This window comes from Notolepis coatsorum, assembly GCF_963971535.1.
Source record: "Notolepis coatsorum genome assembly, chromosome: 6".
Taxonomy (NCBI): Eukaryota; Metazoa; Chordata; class Actinopteri; order Aulopiformes; family Paralepididae; genus Notolepis; species Notolepis coatsorum.
The window spans coordinates 129,554,090-129,572,931 of NC_140170.1; the positions used below are offsets into that span (position 1 = coordinate 129,554,090).

The 18,842-nt window shown below is 46.8% G+C and overlaps 1 protein-coding gene across 1 annotated transcript in view; it reads left to right on the top strand.

The window, feature by feature from the left end:
• Window positions 1–364: 364 nt before the first annotated feature.
• LOC311229664 (protein SSUH2 homolog) overlaps window positions 365–18,842 on the top strand; it is a gene marked incomplete at both ends in the record, with an annotated part of 47,818 nt that continues 29,340 nt past the window's right edge. The window contains one exon of the mRNA XM_084315739.1: window positions 365–392. Coding sequence (XP_084171865.1) covers window positions 365–392 — 28 coding nt within the window. The remainder of the gene's footprint in view (window positions 393–18,842) is intronic.

Consider the following 18,842-nt stretch of genomic DNA (forward strand, 5'->3'; position numbering starts at 1 on the left):
TGCCTTTACACCAAGGTGAGCGACCCAGACAATACCCTCCTACAGCACGTTGAGAGGCTATGGACACTAGACTCGCTGCCATTCAAGAACGAACGCAAGATGGTTCGGTCCAAAGAGGACAAGTATGCCATAGCTCTACTCGAGCAGAAGACTACGAGGGTCGAGGTCGACGGAGTGCTAAGATACGCGACCCCACTCTTGAGGCGGGAAGGGATGCCCACTCTGCATGTGCCTAAGGGAGAGACACACCACTACCTACAGAGCACTGAGCGGCGCCTCGCCAAGGACCCCCCCCAAGCAACGATATATCGCACCGAGATCGAGAAGCTGATCACGGCCGGCCACATAAAGAAAATCGATGACCATGAGGCAGAAAGGACGACAGAGTCATGGTACGTGCCCCACCACAAGGTCACCCACAACGGAAAGAACCGCATCGTGTTCAATTGCAGTTATCAGATTGGACAGCAGAATCTGAATAACCTACTCCTGCCCGGCCCGACACTCGGACCCTCCCTCCTCGGCGTCCTGATACGCTTTCGTCAGGACAAAGTGGCCATCAGCGGCGACATCAAGGGAATGTTCCTACAAGTCCGACTGATGGAGGAAGACAAGCCTCTACTGAGGTTTCTGTGGAGAGAGAGGCTCGACGACGAACAACCCTCGATATACCAATGGGAGGTACTCCCATTCGGCACCACCTGCAGCCCATGCTGCGCCACGTTCGCGTCACAGAAGCACGTGGCCGAAGACCCCGGAGCCGACGATGATGTCCGACACAGCGTGGAAAGAAGCTTCTACGTGGACAACTGCCTACAGAGCGTGTCCACGCCAGAAGAAGCAGAGAGCATCCTACTGAAGCTACGAGCTTCATTAGCCAAAGGTGGATTCGACCTCCGCCAGTGGGCCAGTAGCGACCCTCAAGTTCTCCGGCGCCTCCCCCCAGAGACCAAGGCCGCGAGCAGCGAGACCTGGATGGCGCACACCCCAGGCGAAGCGCAAGAGATGACCCTGGGCCTCGTCTGGTGCTTCAAGACAGACTCGCTTCACTACCGACACACCCCTGAGGACGGATCAGGAGACGTCCACGACTAGACTGACCACTCGGCGGAGTGTGTACCGAACACTCGCCAGCCAGTACGACCCAATGGGATGTATCCTCCCCTACACCACCCGGGCGAAGATGCTGGTGAGAGAACTGTGGGACAAGGAGCAGGGCTGGGACGACCCCATACCCGAGCACCTGGCTACCACATGGAGAGAATGGGAGGATGAACTTGTCTTACTCCGCGAGGTGGCCATCCAGCGGAGTTACTTCCCCCCTACAGTGCGGCTGGAGACGTGTCAGATAGACCTGCACGTCTTCAGCGACGCCTCTGAAGTGGCGTACGGATCAGTGGCCTACCTGAGAGCCCGAGAAGAGGGAGGAGAAGTCCACGTAGCCTTCGTCCTGGCCCGCTCGAGGATAGCTCCCCGCAAGCAGCAGTCGATCCCGCGACTAGAGCTCTGCGCAGCTCTGGTAGGCGCGCAACTCGCAAAAATGGTACAAAGTGAACTCACCATACCGGTGCGTGAGATCATCCTATGGTCAGACTCCATGACCGTGCTCACCTGGATCCAGTCCGCCTCCTGTCGGTACAAAGTTTTCGTCGGAGTCCGAGTAACCGAAATCCAAGACCTGGTAGGAGCGGCATGTTGGAGATATGTTGACACCAAGCAGAACCCGGCGGATGTCATCACACGGGGATGTCCCTAGCCGACCTCACACGTCCTAACCCATACAGTGATGGTCCAGAGTTCCTCAAGCTCCCGGAGGAGAGGTGGCCTATCCCCACACCACGGGAGGCGAACCAAGATGAGTCAGAAATAAAGAGGTCTATGTTCTGCGGGCTGAGTCAAGCCCCGGCTCCAACGGACCCGGACCTAGACGACTGTCTAACCCTGGAGCGTGCTCAGAAAAGGACATTCCTATGGCACCACCCGGAACTCCCCCCCACCACAGACCTCGATGCATCTGCCTACGAGGAAGCGGAACTTCTTCTGCTACAGAGAGCACAAAGAGACTCCTTCCCAGAAGAAATAGATTGTCTGAGAAGGGAAAAGCCAGTCCCCTCAGACAGTCGACTCCTCACCTTAGCCCCAGAGATCGACGCTCAGCACCTCATCAGGGTGGGTGGTCGATTGAGACGGGCCCCGGACTTGGCTGAGGATGTTAAGCATCCCATCGTCCTAAACAGCCGACACAAGATAACAGAGCTGATCATCCAGAAGTACGACAAGGTGGTGTGCCACGCGGGGGCCGAGCGAGTCTTTGCGGAGATCCGACGGCGCTTCTGGATACTCCAAGGGAGAGAAGCTGTACGTCGATTCCAACGGACTTGCCCGACCTGTCGCAAGTGGAGGGCACAGCCTAGTATTCCGAAGATGGCAGACCTGCCTCCCTGCCGCCTCCGACTCGGCGAGCGGGCCTTCCATTCCACGGGCGTGGACTGCTTCGGCCCATTCAACGTCAAGAAGGGAAGAGGAACAGAGAAGAGGTGGGGCATCGTGTACAAGTGTATGACCACCCGAGCTGTTCACATTGAGCTCCTCCAGTCGATGAGTACAGACTCGTTCCTCATGTCATTCCGGAGGTTCCAAGCAAGGAGAGGGACCCCATCAGTGCTATTGTCCGACCAAGGGACAAATTTCCGAGGAGGAGACACTGAACTGAGAGAGAGCTTCCTGACCATGGGTGAAGAACTCAAGATCCGCCTCGCTCCTGCTCAGGTCACCTTCCAGTTCAACCCCCCGAATGCCCCCCATTTCGGGGGAACGTGGGAGAGAGAGGTCCGATCCATAAAGACTGCTATGTACACCGTACTTGGAGCCCAGACCGTGGACGATGAAGTCCTGGCTACGGTCCTCACAGAGATTGAGGGAGTTCTGAACTCCAAGCCCCTCGGCTACGTTTCAAGCGACGTAGCTGACATCGACCCCATCACCCCAAACTACCTCTTGATTTGGGCGGCTGGACCCTGCCCTTCCTCAGACGGTGTACAGACAGGACGAGATGAACGGACGGAGGATGTGGAGACACAGCCAAGTACTGGCCGACCAGTTTTGGGCCTGCTTCCTCCTACACTACCTACCATCCCTTCAAGCCCGTCAGAAGTGGGTTAAAGACAGGGACAACCTGACAGTGGGTACCGTCGTGATGATAATAGACCAGTCACTACCCCGAGCTACGTGGCCAGCCGGCCGTGTGAGCAAAGTGATTAACGGTTCCGATGGGAAGGTCAGAGCGGCAGAAGTCATCGTCCAAGGGCGGACCTACACCAGAACAGTAGCCAAGTTGATAGAGCTGCCTGCGTTCCCTGACCCCCCTGACGACGACGATAACCCACTGACCTTATAGATTATTTCCAACTCCCCATAGCACATTATGGAGAAGTTGACTTGACCCTTAATATTAATCTGTGCTAGGGCTGGGCGATATGGAAAAAAATCATATCGCGATAACGATATGAAAATTTTATTTTATTTCTCGATATCGATAATTATCTAATTGTTATAAGTATAATTTTTTTTTTTTTTTTTTTTTTTTTAACAACAGATGTATGTTTATTTTGCAGCAATTCTTTGTCATTGCCGCCATCTTTAGTGTTACATCCCCTCACACTCCAGTTCTCAGGCTGCAGCTGGTTTAAAAGCTAAAGTAAACCAGCTTCTCTGCTGGCTGTGGCTCCAGAGGAGTTGAACAGTTCTGGCTCTGCTAGTTTATTTTCGATCTTTTGACGCTTTTTTGGTGGACAAACCACCGCACATGTGCACTGTGACTCGTGACTGGAGTCTAGTTCTGCTAGCACACATAGCCTACTGTGTACAGACGGTTTCAAAATGTATTTTAAATTAGAAAGCAAACAAAATAAATGGACAAGAGAAAAAGAAATCTGAATTTGGTCAGTATTGTCATTTGGACAAGCAAAGCCATTACTTTAAGTTGCAGGCAAGAAAGACAAGTCTGTCCACTGTCTCTGGTTTTAAAACTGCCCTGTTGCAGGTAAAAAAAAAAAAAAAAAAAAACGATTTTTCGATTTTTTTTTATTTCGATATTCGATATCGATTATTAAAATATATCGCGATATTTATCGTTATCGTTATATCGCCCAGCCCTAATCTGTGCCCCACATTTATTTACTAATTAGGTTCGGACTAATTAGGGGGCGGCTGTTCTGAAGGTCCAGATTAACACTGAAAGTCTGCGTTTATTATTTTGTATAACTTGTATATTGTTTATATATATAAGATATATATCTTTACGCCATCTGTTTGCATAACAGTATTCTTCGCTCGCCTTATTGGGTCCCATCCTTGACGTTGTACGCGCCAGAGACGCGCCCCCTAGACATGGTTTCTAGACATGTTCAGACACGTTCAGACAAGCCCAGAGCAAGCGCATTGATTCTGTACAGGTGAATAGGCTGAGCCCCATAGGGATCAGTTTGAGTATATATTGTAGACGGTGCAAGCAGCGGCAGCGGCAGTAACATAACAGGAGAACTAGCAGAGCGATAGTGTGAGACGTCCGGTACAGTTGTACACAGACCGATAGCAGTGTATCGTTATAGAGAGCTCATGGCTACTTAGATACAACTATAATATTGTAGAGCCATTATTGGCACAGTATAGTGACTCGTGTAAGCGAAGTAACGTGGAGAGACTTATAGTTAAACCCAGCGCCGTTTGGATATAACTACTCATTGGAGACCGTCTGCGGGTTAGCTTCAAGTACAAACGAAGCTAGCTAGCTACCATCTATGCCAACGGGCTTTTGGATTAATAGCTATTAACCCTGCCATCGGGCGCTAGGATTACAAGGACCGGTTCCGTACGAGACCCCTTCTTCCAGCGGCGACAGGATTATCCGACCGGTCTACAGTTCCTCCGGAGCAGGAGCTCTAGAGGGAAACCATCGTCTCCAGCCACCAGTTGCTTTTCCCTGTATCGCCTCGTTTCGTCTCACTCCCTTCAGAGCTCCGGTCGAGTATCCGTAATCTAGGAACTAATTCATTACCGCTGACTTTGATACACTGACATTCTATGATTAAAGGAGAACCGTGATAACTAATATGTATGTTGCTATGACTATTAAAATACTGTTAACTTGGTATCCCTGTCCCCGCGCCGTCAATTGAGTGTCCGCCATTTTGTCTAACTGTACTGTCTGGCTATTAATATTCTTTAGTAGTGGTTTAATCTAAACAATCTTTAATACAGTCAGGGTTGTGTAGCCCCTTAGCTACAATAGTCATAGTACCCTTGAATGAGTGCTCCTGCCAGAGTCTTCAGGGTATTCTTGTTTACCAGAGAGGAGATCCGGTACAAGAATCTAGTTCGTTGGTTGACTTTTTTTTATTACCTTGGATGCCATTTTGTCACAGGAAAGATTTGCCTCTAGGATGGAACCTAGGTATGTAATTTCATCTTTCCTTGTGACAATATTGTCACCCACTGTAACTGAGAAGCCGTCGGTCTTGCTGAGTTTGTTATTTGATCCGAAGAGAATGGACTCTGTTTTACCCAGGTGTAATGATAGTTTGTTATCAGCGATAAAAGTGATAAAAGTAATACAAATCAAGCTATGTCATAATTTTTTGCTATCTTAGAATGTTGAGAGATGCATTTCTGACTTTTACACAGGCAAATACAATGCCCTCCCCCACCAGCTCGCTAGGCGGCGTGATTTTTTTCCGTAGCCTATGTTTGCGAAGACGCTCTCTGATTGGCTAGCCGCGTACAGCGAAGACCCTCTCTTTTTTTATAAGTATTTTTATTGCACATTACTTTAGTTACATTCCATAATGATGCACATATGCAATCTTATTTTTTTTCTTGTTAAAAAACAATTGTACAGCGGCATATAACAAAAAAAGATTAAAAATAAAAACATTCTTTCTTTCCTTTGGCGGGTCTATACATACATATAAACAGGATAGTTAAATAAGCTAGATTTTTGCTGGGAAATAAAAAAGAGTTTTTTTTTTGGCATTAGAAAAAGGCCAAAAGCCTAGACACAACAGAGAATATACCTTCAGACATTACTGTAATATGAGTGGCATTTTGAACTTATATATCATCTTCATCCTCCCTCAAGTTTCAAGTTTCAAGTTTCTTTAATAGTTGTCATACAGAAGTACAGTCATACAAAATGCTTCTTACTGTTACGCTCCAGAGACTGTGCTAGACAAGATAGTATCAAATAACATAGTATAGCATGTAATTTAGAAGAAGAAAATGAGGTCACAGTGTTCGGTATAGACATATGTACAATGTTCTGAGTTACCATATAATATACAATACTATGCAGTGTACTAATGTACAGTACTATATAGTGCAAAGCAGAAATGGGATGAGGTACAATTTAGGTACAATTTACAGTAAGGTGTACGAGTTGTAGTGCAATCCTTCATCAATAAATATAAAGTGTGGGGAGTGGGTGCTACAGTGTGTTTGTTTAAAGTGGGTGTGTGCTATAAAGTGTGTGGAGTGGGTGCTACAGTGTGTTTGTTTAAAGTGAGTGTGTGCGTGTGGATGTGTGTGCTATGTGCGTTTGGTGGTTGTTGTTGTGTAGTGTTCATTGTTCGTTTAGCAGCCTGATGGCCTGGGGATAGAAGCTTCTTCTGAGTCTTTCTGTGCTCGCCTTGAGACTCCGGTATCGCTTGCCTGACCGCAGCAGTTCAAAGAGGCAGTTGTTCGGGTGACTGGAGTCTTTAATGATTCTCTTAGCCTTGCCCTTGCAACGCTTGTTGTAAATGTTCTGGAGGGTGGGGAGCCCCCCTCCAATTGTGCGTTCGGCTGAACGTGTCACTCTTTGTAGTCTGCTTCGGTCTTGTGCAGTGCTATTCCCAAACCAGGAGGTGATGTTGCCAGTCAAGATGCTCTCTATTGTACATGAGTAGAAGTTCTTAAGGATCTTCTGACTGACTTGGAACTTCCTTAGGCGCCTGAGGAAGTAGAGGCGTTGTCGTGCCTTCTTCACAACACTGTCAATGTGTGTGGTCCATGTCAAGTCCTCGGATATGTAGGCTCCGAGGTACTTAAAGCTGTTGACTCTCTCAACCGGTGCCCCGTCGATGCTGAGGGGGCTGTAGTCCTTGACCCCCGACCTCCTGAAGTCCACAATCATCTCCTTTGTTTTGCTGACGTTCAGGGAGAGGCTGTTTTCCTGGCACCATCCCGCCAGGACCTTGACCTCTTCCAGGTAGGCCCTCTCGTCTTTGGCAGAGATCAGGCCCACCACCACTGTGTCGTCAGCAAATTTGATGATTGTATTGCTACTCCGCTGAGCCACACAGTCGTGTGTGTACAGGGAGTAGAGGAGGGGACTCAGAACACAGCCCTGGGGGGCCCCTATGTTGAGGGTGATGGATGAGGAGGTGCAGTTGCCTGCTCTCACCACCTGGGGTCTGCCAGTCAGGAAGTCCAAGACCCACTGGCAGAGGTCATAGTTCAAGCCCAGGTCCCTGAGCTTGACCCTTTAAGTAGTCCAACACCAGTCCCCATGTCGTATCAAACACCTTTCTCCGTCCTGTATTTTTAAATCTAAGCCTCTCTAAGTAGAGGGTCTCACCCAGCTCTCTCATCCACATTTCAAATGAGGGTGCTGCATCAGACTTCCAGAGTCTCAAAATGAGCTTTTTAGCCAACACAGCACCTAGATAGATCGGCCATTTTTCATTGTCAGAGTACCTAGTAACATCGTCGCTATAGCCCAAATGGCTACTAAAGGGCAGGGTTCCCACTGTTTATTAAAAGCTTTTGAATAAAAGTCAAATATATCAGACCAGAACGTGTGTAAGTTGGGACAAGACCAGAGTTGATGTGTAAAGGTACCATCTTGATTTTTACATTTGTTACACAGTGCTGATACGCTAGGATACATCTTATTCACTTTCACCTTTGAGTAGTGCAACCTGTGTATCACTTTAAATTGAATCAAGTTGATTCTAACATTTACAGAGCACCGGTGAATATTTGTAAGACACGTTTCCCAGAATTCCTCATTGAGGGGTATCCCCAGTTCTGACTCCCACTCAGTCCTATATCTTTCTGTGCTAACTATTACCTGATTGAAAAGTGTCTGGTATATTTTTGACACCGCCCCTTTACTACCTGGTCTAACATTAATTATAGTTTCCAGTGCTTGATGCTGAGGAATGTCTGACCATGTATCTACATGAGTCCTTACGAAGTTCCGTATCTGTAGATAGCGGAAAAAATGTGTTGACGGTAAATCATGTTTGACCCTCAGTTGCTCGAATGATAGAAACTGGCCCCCATTGGTACAAGTCCTTCAAGCACCTTCCACTGTGCAAACCCTTGATCCATAGAGGATGGCTTAAAGGCATGGTTATTACCGATTGGAGTGTCTGTATACATATTTGGAGCTTTCAAGTATGTTTTAATCTGTTTCCGTACCTTCAAGGAGCTATGTACTATAAAATTCCCTTCATATAATGATTTGTTTATCTTGACAGGGCTATTCAAAAGGGCTAGGAGAGAGGTTCCCTGACAAGCTGCTTGCTCCATTGAGAGCCATGCAGGAGTAACGTCCTCCTCCATGCCCTCCGTAAGGTTAGCACTTCTCCAGAAAGCCATATTGTTTAAATGTGCAGACCAGTAGTAACATCTGAAGTCTGGAAGACCAAAGCCACCCTCATTTTTTGTTTTACATAAGTGTTTTTTGCTAATACGTGCAGCTTTATTCTGCCAAATAAAGGGGATTATAATCGAGTCTAACTTTTTGAAATACCGCTGTGGTATGAATACTGGAATTGACTGAAAGATGTAGGTAAATCTCGGAAGAACCACCATTTTAATAGCGTTTACTCTCCCAACCAGTGACAGTGGGAGGGTCTTCCAAAAATCTATATTCTGTTTCAACTGTTTTATTTTTAATTTCCAATTCTCTTCAAGCAAGAGTTCAGGTTTTTTAGTAACGGTCACTCCTAGATAAGTAAATCTATCTTTGGTAATCTTAAAGGGGACAGAGTTCAATGAGGAGCTATTCTTATTTAATTGTACTGGCATTAATTCACTTTTATCCCAATTAATTTGAAAACCTGAAAGAGAGCCAAAATAATTAAACAATTCCATAATTGGAGGAAGGGACTTTTTTATCCACTTTTTCTCCCATTTTTCTATATTTTCTCCCATCCCAATTTCGTATCATCCAATTCAACCCTCCCCTGTCACGAACGCTGTTTCTTGCCTCCCACAAGCCGGCTGCAATGTGGACTAAGTCATACATAGCACAAGTCCCCTCCGGTACTTTAGGTAACAGCAGTCGCATCTTTTCACCTGCACAGCTCGCTGCCCCCGACACTTCCTGATTCGACTGCGCAGGCGCACCAACCGACCTGTAGGAGTCACTGTCCACAACGCCCGATCCCCACCCATCAGTTTCCCACCCCCTAATACGGCCAATGTGTATTAGTATGAACGACCAGCTAAACTGAAAGCAATGTGGAGCGCTGGGCTCGAACAGGCGAGCCCAGCGTCTCCGCATTCGTGGCGAGCGCCTTGCCCACTACGCCACGTAGCCGCCCTTGGAGGAAGGGACTCCTGTGGGTTAGATACGTATAACAAAATGTCGTCTGCATACATTGATAAATGATGCTTTTGCCCTTTAATGGAGACAGGTGATATTCTAGGATGTTGTCGAATTTTTGTAGCTAGTGTTTCTATGACTAAATCGAAAAGATAAGGAGAGCATGGATCTCCTTGCCTTGTTCCACGGTATAGTGGAAACTGAGAAGAAATATCCTGGTTAGTAACTACACTTGCTGTGGGATGAGCATACAAAATCCGTATCCAGTCAATAAATACCTTCCCGAAACCAAATGCCTCTAGGGTCCAGTAGCGTCGCGTGGGTAAAATAACAGGGGAAGCCAAAAAAAAAATTTATTATTAGTCACCATGTACACTACAGTATGGCTCGGCGGCCAGTCAAACTTTATTTTTATTTATTTAACAGATTGCAGAATGGGTACAATACAGTAAGGCTCAATACACACAATTGTATAAGGGGATGCAGACCAGAGAAAGACGTTTGTCTTGTTTACATCAGGGTCATTAATACTGCTGGAGCATTGGTTCATTTTTGGTCCGATTTTTCCTTGCACGATTTTGCGCGCCGCGTGGGAGCAAATTCGAGACACATATTCGGTTGCTAAAAGGTGTCCCACGGTCTCCTCTATGGCCGTGAATATTTTCACGCGGATCGGAATCACGGCGCGCCCGTGATATGGTACCAGGTACTTTTTCTGTACTTTTTCTGTACTTTTTTAGTCCCTGCTCTGTCGTGGTTCCAAGCGCGTGCCAAGCGGGTAGAACTGGTACTAGAAAAGTCACGTGAAACACTGCAGACCACTGATTGGTCAGAAGAGAGACGCGTCACTCGTTGGAGAGTCTGAACCTGGTCTGAACGAAAACAGAAAGCCGCCATCTTTAATGTCTCGCATAGGATTTCATTATGGTTGCAGCAGGCACAAGTTCAATAAACAAACGATACAGTCACTGTGTATTCTGCCTCATTTATTGATTAAACAAAACCGACATCAACACAATTTGCCACCGAGCGGAGAGTTTAGTCTCGCAAAAAGATCGCTGACTTGTTAAGGCTTAAGCTTATGTTGTGCTAATGTTGTGCTAGCGTTTTAGCATGGCTATCGTACATAGCGTGATCAATATAACTCGCTATTGATTGTTTGTATGAGTAACGTTAATGCTAGTAGAGTAGACACAACGTGAGGTAATCACCATCCATTTTAACGTTAGCAAATAGACGCAACTGGTAACGTTACAGCTTGTTAGCCTAATGCTAACATTAACGTTAGCATAGACAGCCTAGCTAACGTTAACGCTTGTAGAATAGACACAATGAGAGGTAACGTTAGCGTTAGCAGAATAGACACAACGAGAGTCTCGTTAATGTTGTTATTGATTGATTGAAAACTGTGTTTTACTCTGGCTTGCGCGGCGCCTAGCTCACGGACATAGCTATGCTGGAGCTCTCACAGAGCTATGGAGCTCTCAGCTGTACACCAGCAGCCCCGCCATCCCCACACGGAGACAAACTGAGTACTTTATTTTAGTACCTGCAGTGGAAAAGGAACGAAGTACCAGGTACCTAAAGCGAGTAGAGTAGAGTAGGGTAGAGTAGAGTAGGTACCATGCAGTGGAAAAGCGCCATATAGCTGCAGTGAGCACAGTGAGTCTGACAGTGTGTTAGAGGGAGTGAGAAGGAGAAGAGGGAGACATCTAAAAAAAATATATATATATTAAAAATTGAAAAAGAATGTAAATTATATTAAAAAAAAATTATATATATATATATATATTTTTTTTTTCTTCATATTTCATATTTGATATTAATTCATATTTTAATAGGGAGGCCTGGCTTCCGTTGGCTTCCATAAGGATTCGCCACTGCTAGGGTCACATACATATATGGCCACTCGACCTGATCGAAGGCCTTCTGAGCATCCACTGAAATCACAACTGTCTCTGTATTGTGTTTCGTATAAAGTAGCTTTGTTTCAATTGGAATCAGTGACACAGGTCTGTAGGATGATGGTTCTAACTCATCTCTGCCCTTTTTTAAATTAATGAAATATTTGCATTATACAGCGTTTGAGGTAGTCTACCATCCGATGCGGCATGTTTAAACATACGAAGCAGCAGCGGAGATAGTTCCTTAGAGTAGTGCTTGTAGAATTCTGCAGTAAAGCCATCAGGGCCAGGTGCTTTATTGTTCGGGAGTTCTGTAATTGCCTCTACTATTTCTCCTATGGAGATGTCCCTTTCCAATGCAGCTTCTGCCTCGCCATCAAGCTGCGGTAGGTTTAATTCAGAGATAAATGCCTTAATAGCATCAATGTCATGGTTGCCATTTGATGTATACAATTTTGAATAGAACTCCATAAAACGTGCATTTATCTCTTTAGGGTCTGTAAGAACAGTGCCTGTGTCTGATTTTATTTTTAGTATTGCACGGGAAGCTTGCGCCTGTCTTAATTGACGTGTCAGCGGTTTCTGAGGTTTGTCACCTATTTCAAATTGTATCTGTTTTATCATATTCAATTGCTTATTGACCTGTGCAGATAAAATAGTATTGTACTCATCTCTTTGAGAGACTATAGAATTCAGGATGTCGGGATCCGCAGAGACCCTGTACAGGTGTTCTAGTTGAGACACAGAATCATCCAACTCCACTAGTCTTTTTGACATTTGTTTTCTCCTACCTGCCACGTATGATATGATGCTACCTCTAAACACTGCCTTGATAGCTTCCCACAGTGTTGAGTCATCCACATCCCCTGTATCATTTGTGTCTATAATGGTTGTAGCCTAGCTGACATGTATTTTAAGAAACTCTTCTCTTTTAAGATTGTGTTGTCAAATCTCCAGGTGCGTTCATTTCTATGTCTAGTGAACCTAACATCCAGTGACATGGGAGCATGATCACTTATCAGGATAGTATGGTATTGTGTGGACACAACACTGGATATCAGTTTAGAGTCTTAACAGCATGAAATCAATCCTAGAATAGGATTTATGCACTGGAGAGAAAAAAGAGTAGTCTCTGTTGGTAGGATTGCGTAGCCTCCATATGTCAACCAGATTTAGATTGTGCATGGCACTTTTTAACACCTCACTGGCTTTGCTGTTCACGGATACCTTTGATGACTTTTTATCCAACACAGGGTCAATTATACAATTGAAGTCGCCACCCAATATAATATTTGTATTACCGACGTCAGGAATTCTATTCAGAACTCTCTAAAAAAAATGTGGATCATCAAAATTTTGACCATACACGTTTATCAATGTTACAGGAACACAATTAAGTGTCCCTGATACAATTACAAATCTACCATTCGGATCCACGATTGTGCACACATGATCAAATGACACACCCCTCTTGATAATAATAGCGACCCCTCTGGCCCTGGCCCCGAAGTTTGATTGAAATATTTGTGATCCCCATCCCATGCGTAACTTGTTCCTGGCTATATTCTTAATATGTGTCTCTTGAAGATATATAACATCAGCTTTCAGGCTTTTTAAATGAGCCATGACCATCTCCCGGGATTTGAAGTGGGAGCTCAACATCACGGGCCTGCTCAAGAAGGCCCAGGGGAGGATGTTCTTCCTCCGGCAGTTAAACAAATATAAACTGCCGAGGACCATGATGGCCCAATTCTACACGGCCATCATTGAGTCCATCCTCACCCACTCCATCATCTCCTGGTTCCCCGCTGCAGCGGCAAAAGATCTCGCCAAGCTGCAGCGGGTGATTCGCTCCGCGGAGAGGGTGATCGGCTGTCCCCTGCCCTCCCTCAGGTCCCTGCACGACTCCAGGGCGCTGAAGAGGGCGAGGAAGATCATGGCCGACCCATCCCACCCCGGTCACAGCCTCTTCACCCTGCTCCCCTCTGGGAGAAGGCTGAGGATCCCAAAGGCTGTGAAAGCTCGTCACAGACTGAGCTTCTTCCCCTCAGCCGCCAGGCTGATCAATGCCTCAGCCCCCCCCCCCCCCCCCCCCCCCTCGGTCCCCCCCCCCCCCCCCCTCCCCCCTCTGCCCCCAAGTGACACTGGCACAATGACACTGACTGCACTTGTCCCTACTGGAACTCTGCACTCTTCACTTTATATATATACCGGTATATGTATTTTATTGATTAATCCTCCACTGCACTGTTTCTTGTCCTGTGTCTGTGTTGGTGTTGTCGTTTACTGTGAAAAAAGAAAAGAAAATGCATACACTGTATTGCTGCAACAATTACCAATGTGTTTTACACAAATGGCTCAATAAAGGAATCTGAATCTGACCTTACCTCTTTTAACTGGGTGATTTAGACCTCTTACATTCCAGCTTACAATCCTTGTACTATCCCCATTGTTATTTACTGACATGACATATTATCCATGATCATGTGACAAAGCAAAAATCGCCCAAAGTGTTGTATACATTCCGCCGTTAGAAAAAAAAATAATAATAATATGCACTGCCGCAAACTAACATGAAAAACACTACGCTGTCCTCCGGGGCCCTCTTTACCTCCCTCCAGTCCCCTCTGCGAACAAACACCTCTAAGTCTAAATACCTTAAGAGCTAGTAAACATACCATGATAGTCTGTGTATGCAATCGTCTCCACCTGTCCAACAAAAACAAATGAGAAGTAGGTAGGATGGGCGCAATGAGCCGCTGTAACTCGTGAGTGATCACGTATTGAAGCGGTCGTCTGTACCGTCGGGTTGGATTAACGCGGCACTTTGTTGTCGTCTAGGAACTTCTCCGCGTCCTTCGGGTCGTTGAACGTGCGCTTGTCTGTGCCAACCGATACCACGAACGTCGCTGGGTGTCGGAATCCGCATCTCACCTCCGCAGTCTTGCATCTGGTCCTGATATTGTCGAATCGCTTCCGTAGCTTCAACACTGCCGGTCCCAGGTCCGGGAAAATGTAGATACGTGTTCCCTCATGTTGTAAGGGGAACTTTTGTTTTGCAAGCCTCAGAATGCGCTCCTTCACTGAATCATGGTGGATCCGTGCTATAATTTGGCGTGGAGTGCCATCTGTTGCCATCTCCATATTGACCCGATATGCTCGGTCGATTTTAACAGGCTTGTTGTTGAAGTTCTTATCTCCCAGCAATGTTGTTATAAGTTTTGCAATAAAGTCTGTAGGATTGCCCTTTTCCGTGCCCTCTTTTACACCTATGATCCGAATGTTTTGTCGTCTGTAGCGCGAGACGAGGTCGTCCACTCGCTCACCGAGCGTCTTGGCCTCCTCCTCCCACACGGCACATTTGCCTTCCAGAATCTTGATTCGGTTTTCATGTTCATTCAGGCCATCCTCGTTTGAGGCTACCCTTTCCTCAATATTATCCAGTGTCTGTTTCAGACCAGCAAGTGATGCATCCAACTTTTCAAACCTTGAATCGACATTTTGATTCAGTCGATTAATAGCGGCCATTATGTCCGTCGTGGTCGGCGCTGTAGTTTCAGCTTGGTCTTCATCCGAATCCGACAGGCTGCTGCTGCTATTGTTAGCTTCTCTGCTAGCGTTCAACTTCTCAGTTGTAAGCTTTTGTTTAGCCTTTCTGTCTTTCTTCTGTCTCGGCATAGCTCAGTTGCGCATCTACAACTTATATTGTCAATTTTCTTTTTACTTCTACCATTGAATTGCCTTCTTAAATTGTACACTTTTGTAGGAGTTTAGTGGAGCCTCTCTCACACACGACTATCCCATCTCACGCCCACTTCCGGTCGCGTCGAAGGGTCTCTTCCGCATATTCAACAACAATTGATATGTTGTTCCCTAACCCTAACCTTAACCTTAACCCTAACCCTAACCCTAACCTTAACCTTAACCTTAACCCTAACCCTAACCTTAACCTTAACCTTAACCCTAACCCTAAGCATAACCCACTTCGAAAGAGGGCCAACGCATAACCACTTTGAAGCAGAGAATATATATGTACAAGGCGGAAGAGACCCTTCGGCGCTAAACCAATCAGAGAGGGTCTTCGCTGTACGCGGCTAGCCAATCAGAGAGCGTCTTCGCAAACATAGGCTACGGGGAAAAAATCACGCCGCAAGGCGAAGCTTTGCAATGAGCTTGTGCGCAATGCATCCTGGGACATGTAGTCTCACTGCACTTCCGCGTTACATTGAAATCGGGGAGGAGATTGCGGGGGGGAGCATATTAACACTTTAATCGCCATGGGTTAAATTCATAATTTACCATCCCTCGCCAGCTCTATTTGTCTATGGAGAAGTTCCCCTTCTTTGCAGGGCTATAACTTTTTAAATTCTATTGCTAAATTGTCATTATTATGGCCCATTCAATGTCCTATATGTATTGTTCAGGGTGTAGCAACGTTAAACTTTTTCATTCACATATTCATACTAAAATATGGTCTAAAGTATAAGTATGTTTTTATCGTTTTCTGCAGCTTTCTCCAGAACTTGATTTATAGCTCCAAATGCATTATATGCATGATGAAATACAGTTTGATAGCGATCTGTGCCAGATAATAAATTTCAACTGGAGGTACTTCTAGAAGTTACTACGTATCATCTGATGATGACCGGATGGGCGGGGGATCGTTTATAATTCCGTGGGCAGCGTTAGATGATTCATCCAGAGTGGGTCATATGTTCATCATAGCAGTTAGTAAAGAACACGCTAGAATATAACGCTGAATCTTACCGTGGCTTCCTCGCGCCGCTGGCAGATGAGCGTGGAACAGAATTTTTTCTATTATGGGAAATGCCCGATCCATTTCCAGGTTGTATAATAGTATATACGTCCAAATCATGTTTTTTTTTTCGAGTTATTTGCACCGATCGATGTTCACTGTATCAAGACGGAGTCTCTCTAACGATAGCGAGTGGCCGGACCACATATGGATGAGCACTACCGGTTCAAAGGTTAATATCCGGTTGGCGATCTGCCGATCGGCCACCAGATGGCGCTCTTGGACCGTTAGAGAGTTGAGAGGAGATCAGCAGTGTGTCTCAGCCGGGCTCCGGAAAGGAAATATGATTTCGATGACAGATTTTTGAAATATTGACATCAAAGACGAGTTACGGCGTCTTCGGCAGAATGAGCATGGCTCGGAATGACGTGAAAACTCGTTCCCGGCGATCATAGTGTTAATGAATGTGGATGAGAGCCTTGATGTAAGTGGTTGCAGCTACGGCTGTGGGGGTGCTAGTCAAGTCAAGTCAAGAGTTTTATTTGTCACGGCATACAAGTATACAATGAAATGCGGGTGGTCTTGCCCGCAACGATGTGCAATACAGTGGTACAACATATAATAGAATCCAATAAAAAACAACATTGTGCAATAAACAGGTAACAAGCAGGTAACATGGTGGGACATCTCGGTATCTGTACATAGTTATTTACATAGCATGTAGGACATGCTAGATCCTTTGGTAGTGCAATACACTGTTACTGTTGCTATGCTATTTTTAAAGTGACCTTTCCTTTTTGGCCATAAGTGTGGGCGTGTGCGACATGAGTGTGTGCCTGCTCATGTTAAAGTGGCTGCTAGTGTGCGAGCGTGCGTGTCGTGTGTGTGCTCATGTGTGCTTGTGTGTGGAAAGTTCAGTGCTCTGTGGCACTCAGTGTTCATTGTTCAGGGCTCTGATGGCCTGGGGGAAGAAGCTGAGCCGAAGCCTCTCTGTCCTAGTAGCTGGGGTTCGCAGGCGTCTGCCTGACCTCAGCAGCTGGAACAGACTGTTATTGGGGTGGTGGGGGTCTTTCATTATTCTGCAGGGTCTGGATTTGCACCTCTTGTTGTATAGAACCTGCAGGCGAGGTAGTGCAATACCCGTGGTACGCTCGGCTGAGCGCACCACTCTCTGTAGGGCCTTCTTGTCCTGTGCCGTGCTGTTTCCATACCAGGCAGTGATGTTTCCAGTCAAGATGCTCTCTACAGCTCCGGAGTAGAAGGACTGGAGTATCTTCCCCGATACTCTGAACTTCCTTAACTGTCTCAGGTGGTAGAGGCGCTGCTTCGCCTTTTTTACGACTGTCTACAGTATGTGTGTTGACCATGTCAGATCCTCTGAGATGTGGACCCCCAGGTACTTGAAGCTGCTCACCCTGTCCACGGTAGCCCCGTTTATCATCAGTGGTGCGTGTGTCTCCTGCTGTCCTCTCCTATAATCCACGATCAGCTCCTTGGTTTTACCAATGTTCAGGAGCAGGCTGTTGTCCTGGCACCAGCGTTCCAGTACCTCAACCTCCTCCCGGTAGGCCTTCTCGTCGTTGTCCGAGATCAGCCCCACCACCACCGTGTCGTCTGCAAATTTCACTATGGAGTTGGAGCTGAACTTGGCCACACAATCGTGTGTGTAGAGTGAGTACAGCAGGGGGCTCAGAACACAGCCCTGGGGGGACCCGATGCTCAGGGTGATGGTGTTGGAGGTCTGACCCCCCACCCTGACCGCCTGGGGTCTTTCACTCAGAAAGTCCAGTACCCAGGCGCTCAGGGCGGAGCTCAGACCCAGCTCGATCAGCTTGTCCACCAGTCTGGTGGGGACTATGGTGTTGAACGCTGAGCTGTAGTCAATGAACAACAGTCTCACATAGCCCCCCTTCTGAAGGTGAGAGAGGGTGCTGTGCAGTACCTGGGAGACCGCGTCGTCAGTGGACCTGTTTGTCCTGTATGCAAATTGCATAGGGTCCATATCACTGGGGAGGGAGGCACAAATGTGATCCTTGACCAGCCTCTCAAAACATTTCATGACCACAGAGGTGAGTGCCACCGGTCTGTAGTCATTGAGACATGTTGGGGAGGGTTTCTTCGGTACAGGGATGATGGTAGACATCTTGAAGCAGGCAGGGACCACTGACTCCGCTAGGGATTGATTAAATATGGCGGTGAACACCGGGGCTAGCTGGTTGGCACAGGACTTAAGTATGCGTCCTGTTATACCATCTGGGCCAGCCACTTTGCTGGTGTTCACCTGCATAAACGCTCTTCTCACACTGTATTCCGACAACGAGAGAGCGTCCCCGCCCCCCCGCGGTTGCCCCCCCCCCCTCCACAACAGCCGGCGCGCCAGTGACGTCACTAGCCGTTGAGCTAGCGGCGCCACCGTCTACACCAAACCGAGCGTAGAAAGAGGTTAGTTTGTCCGCGAGAGAGGCGTCGTCGCTCCCCATTGAGGGGGCACTGACTTTGTAATCAGTTATACTAGAGACATGATCGAATAGACTTTTATGCGCCTGAATCTCCTGAACACGGCACGACCCATTCCTAATCGATCGGAACT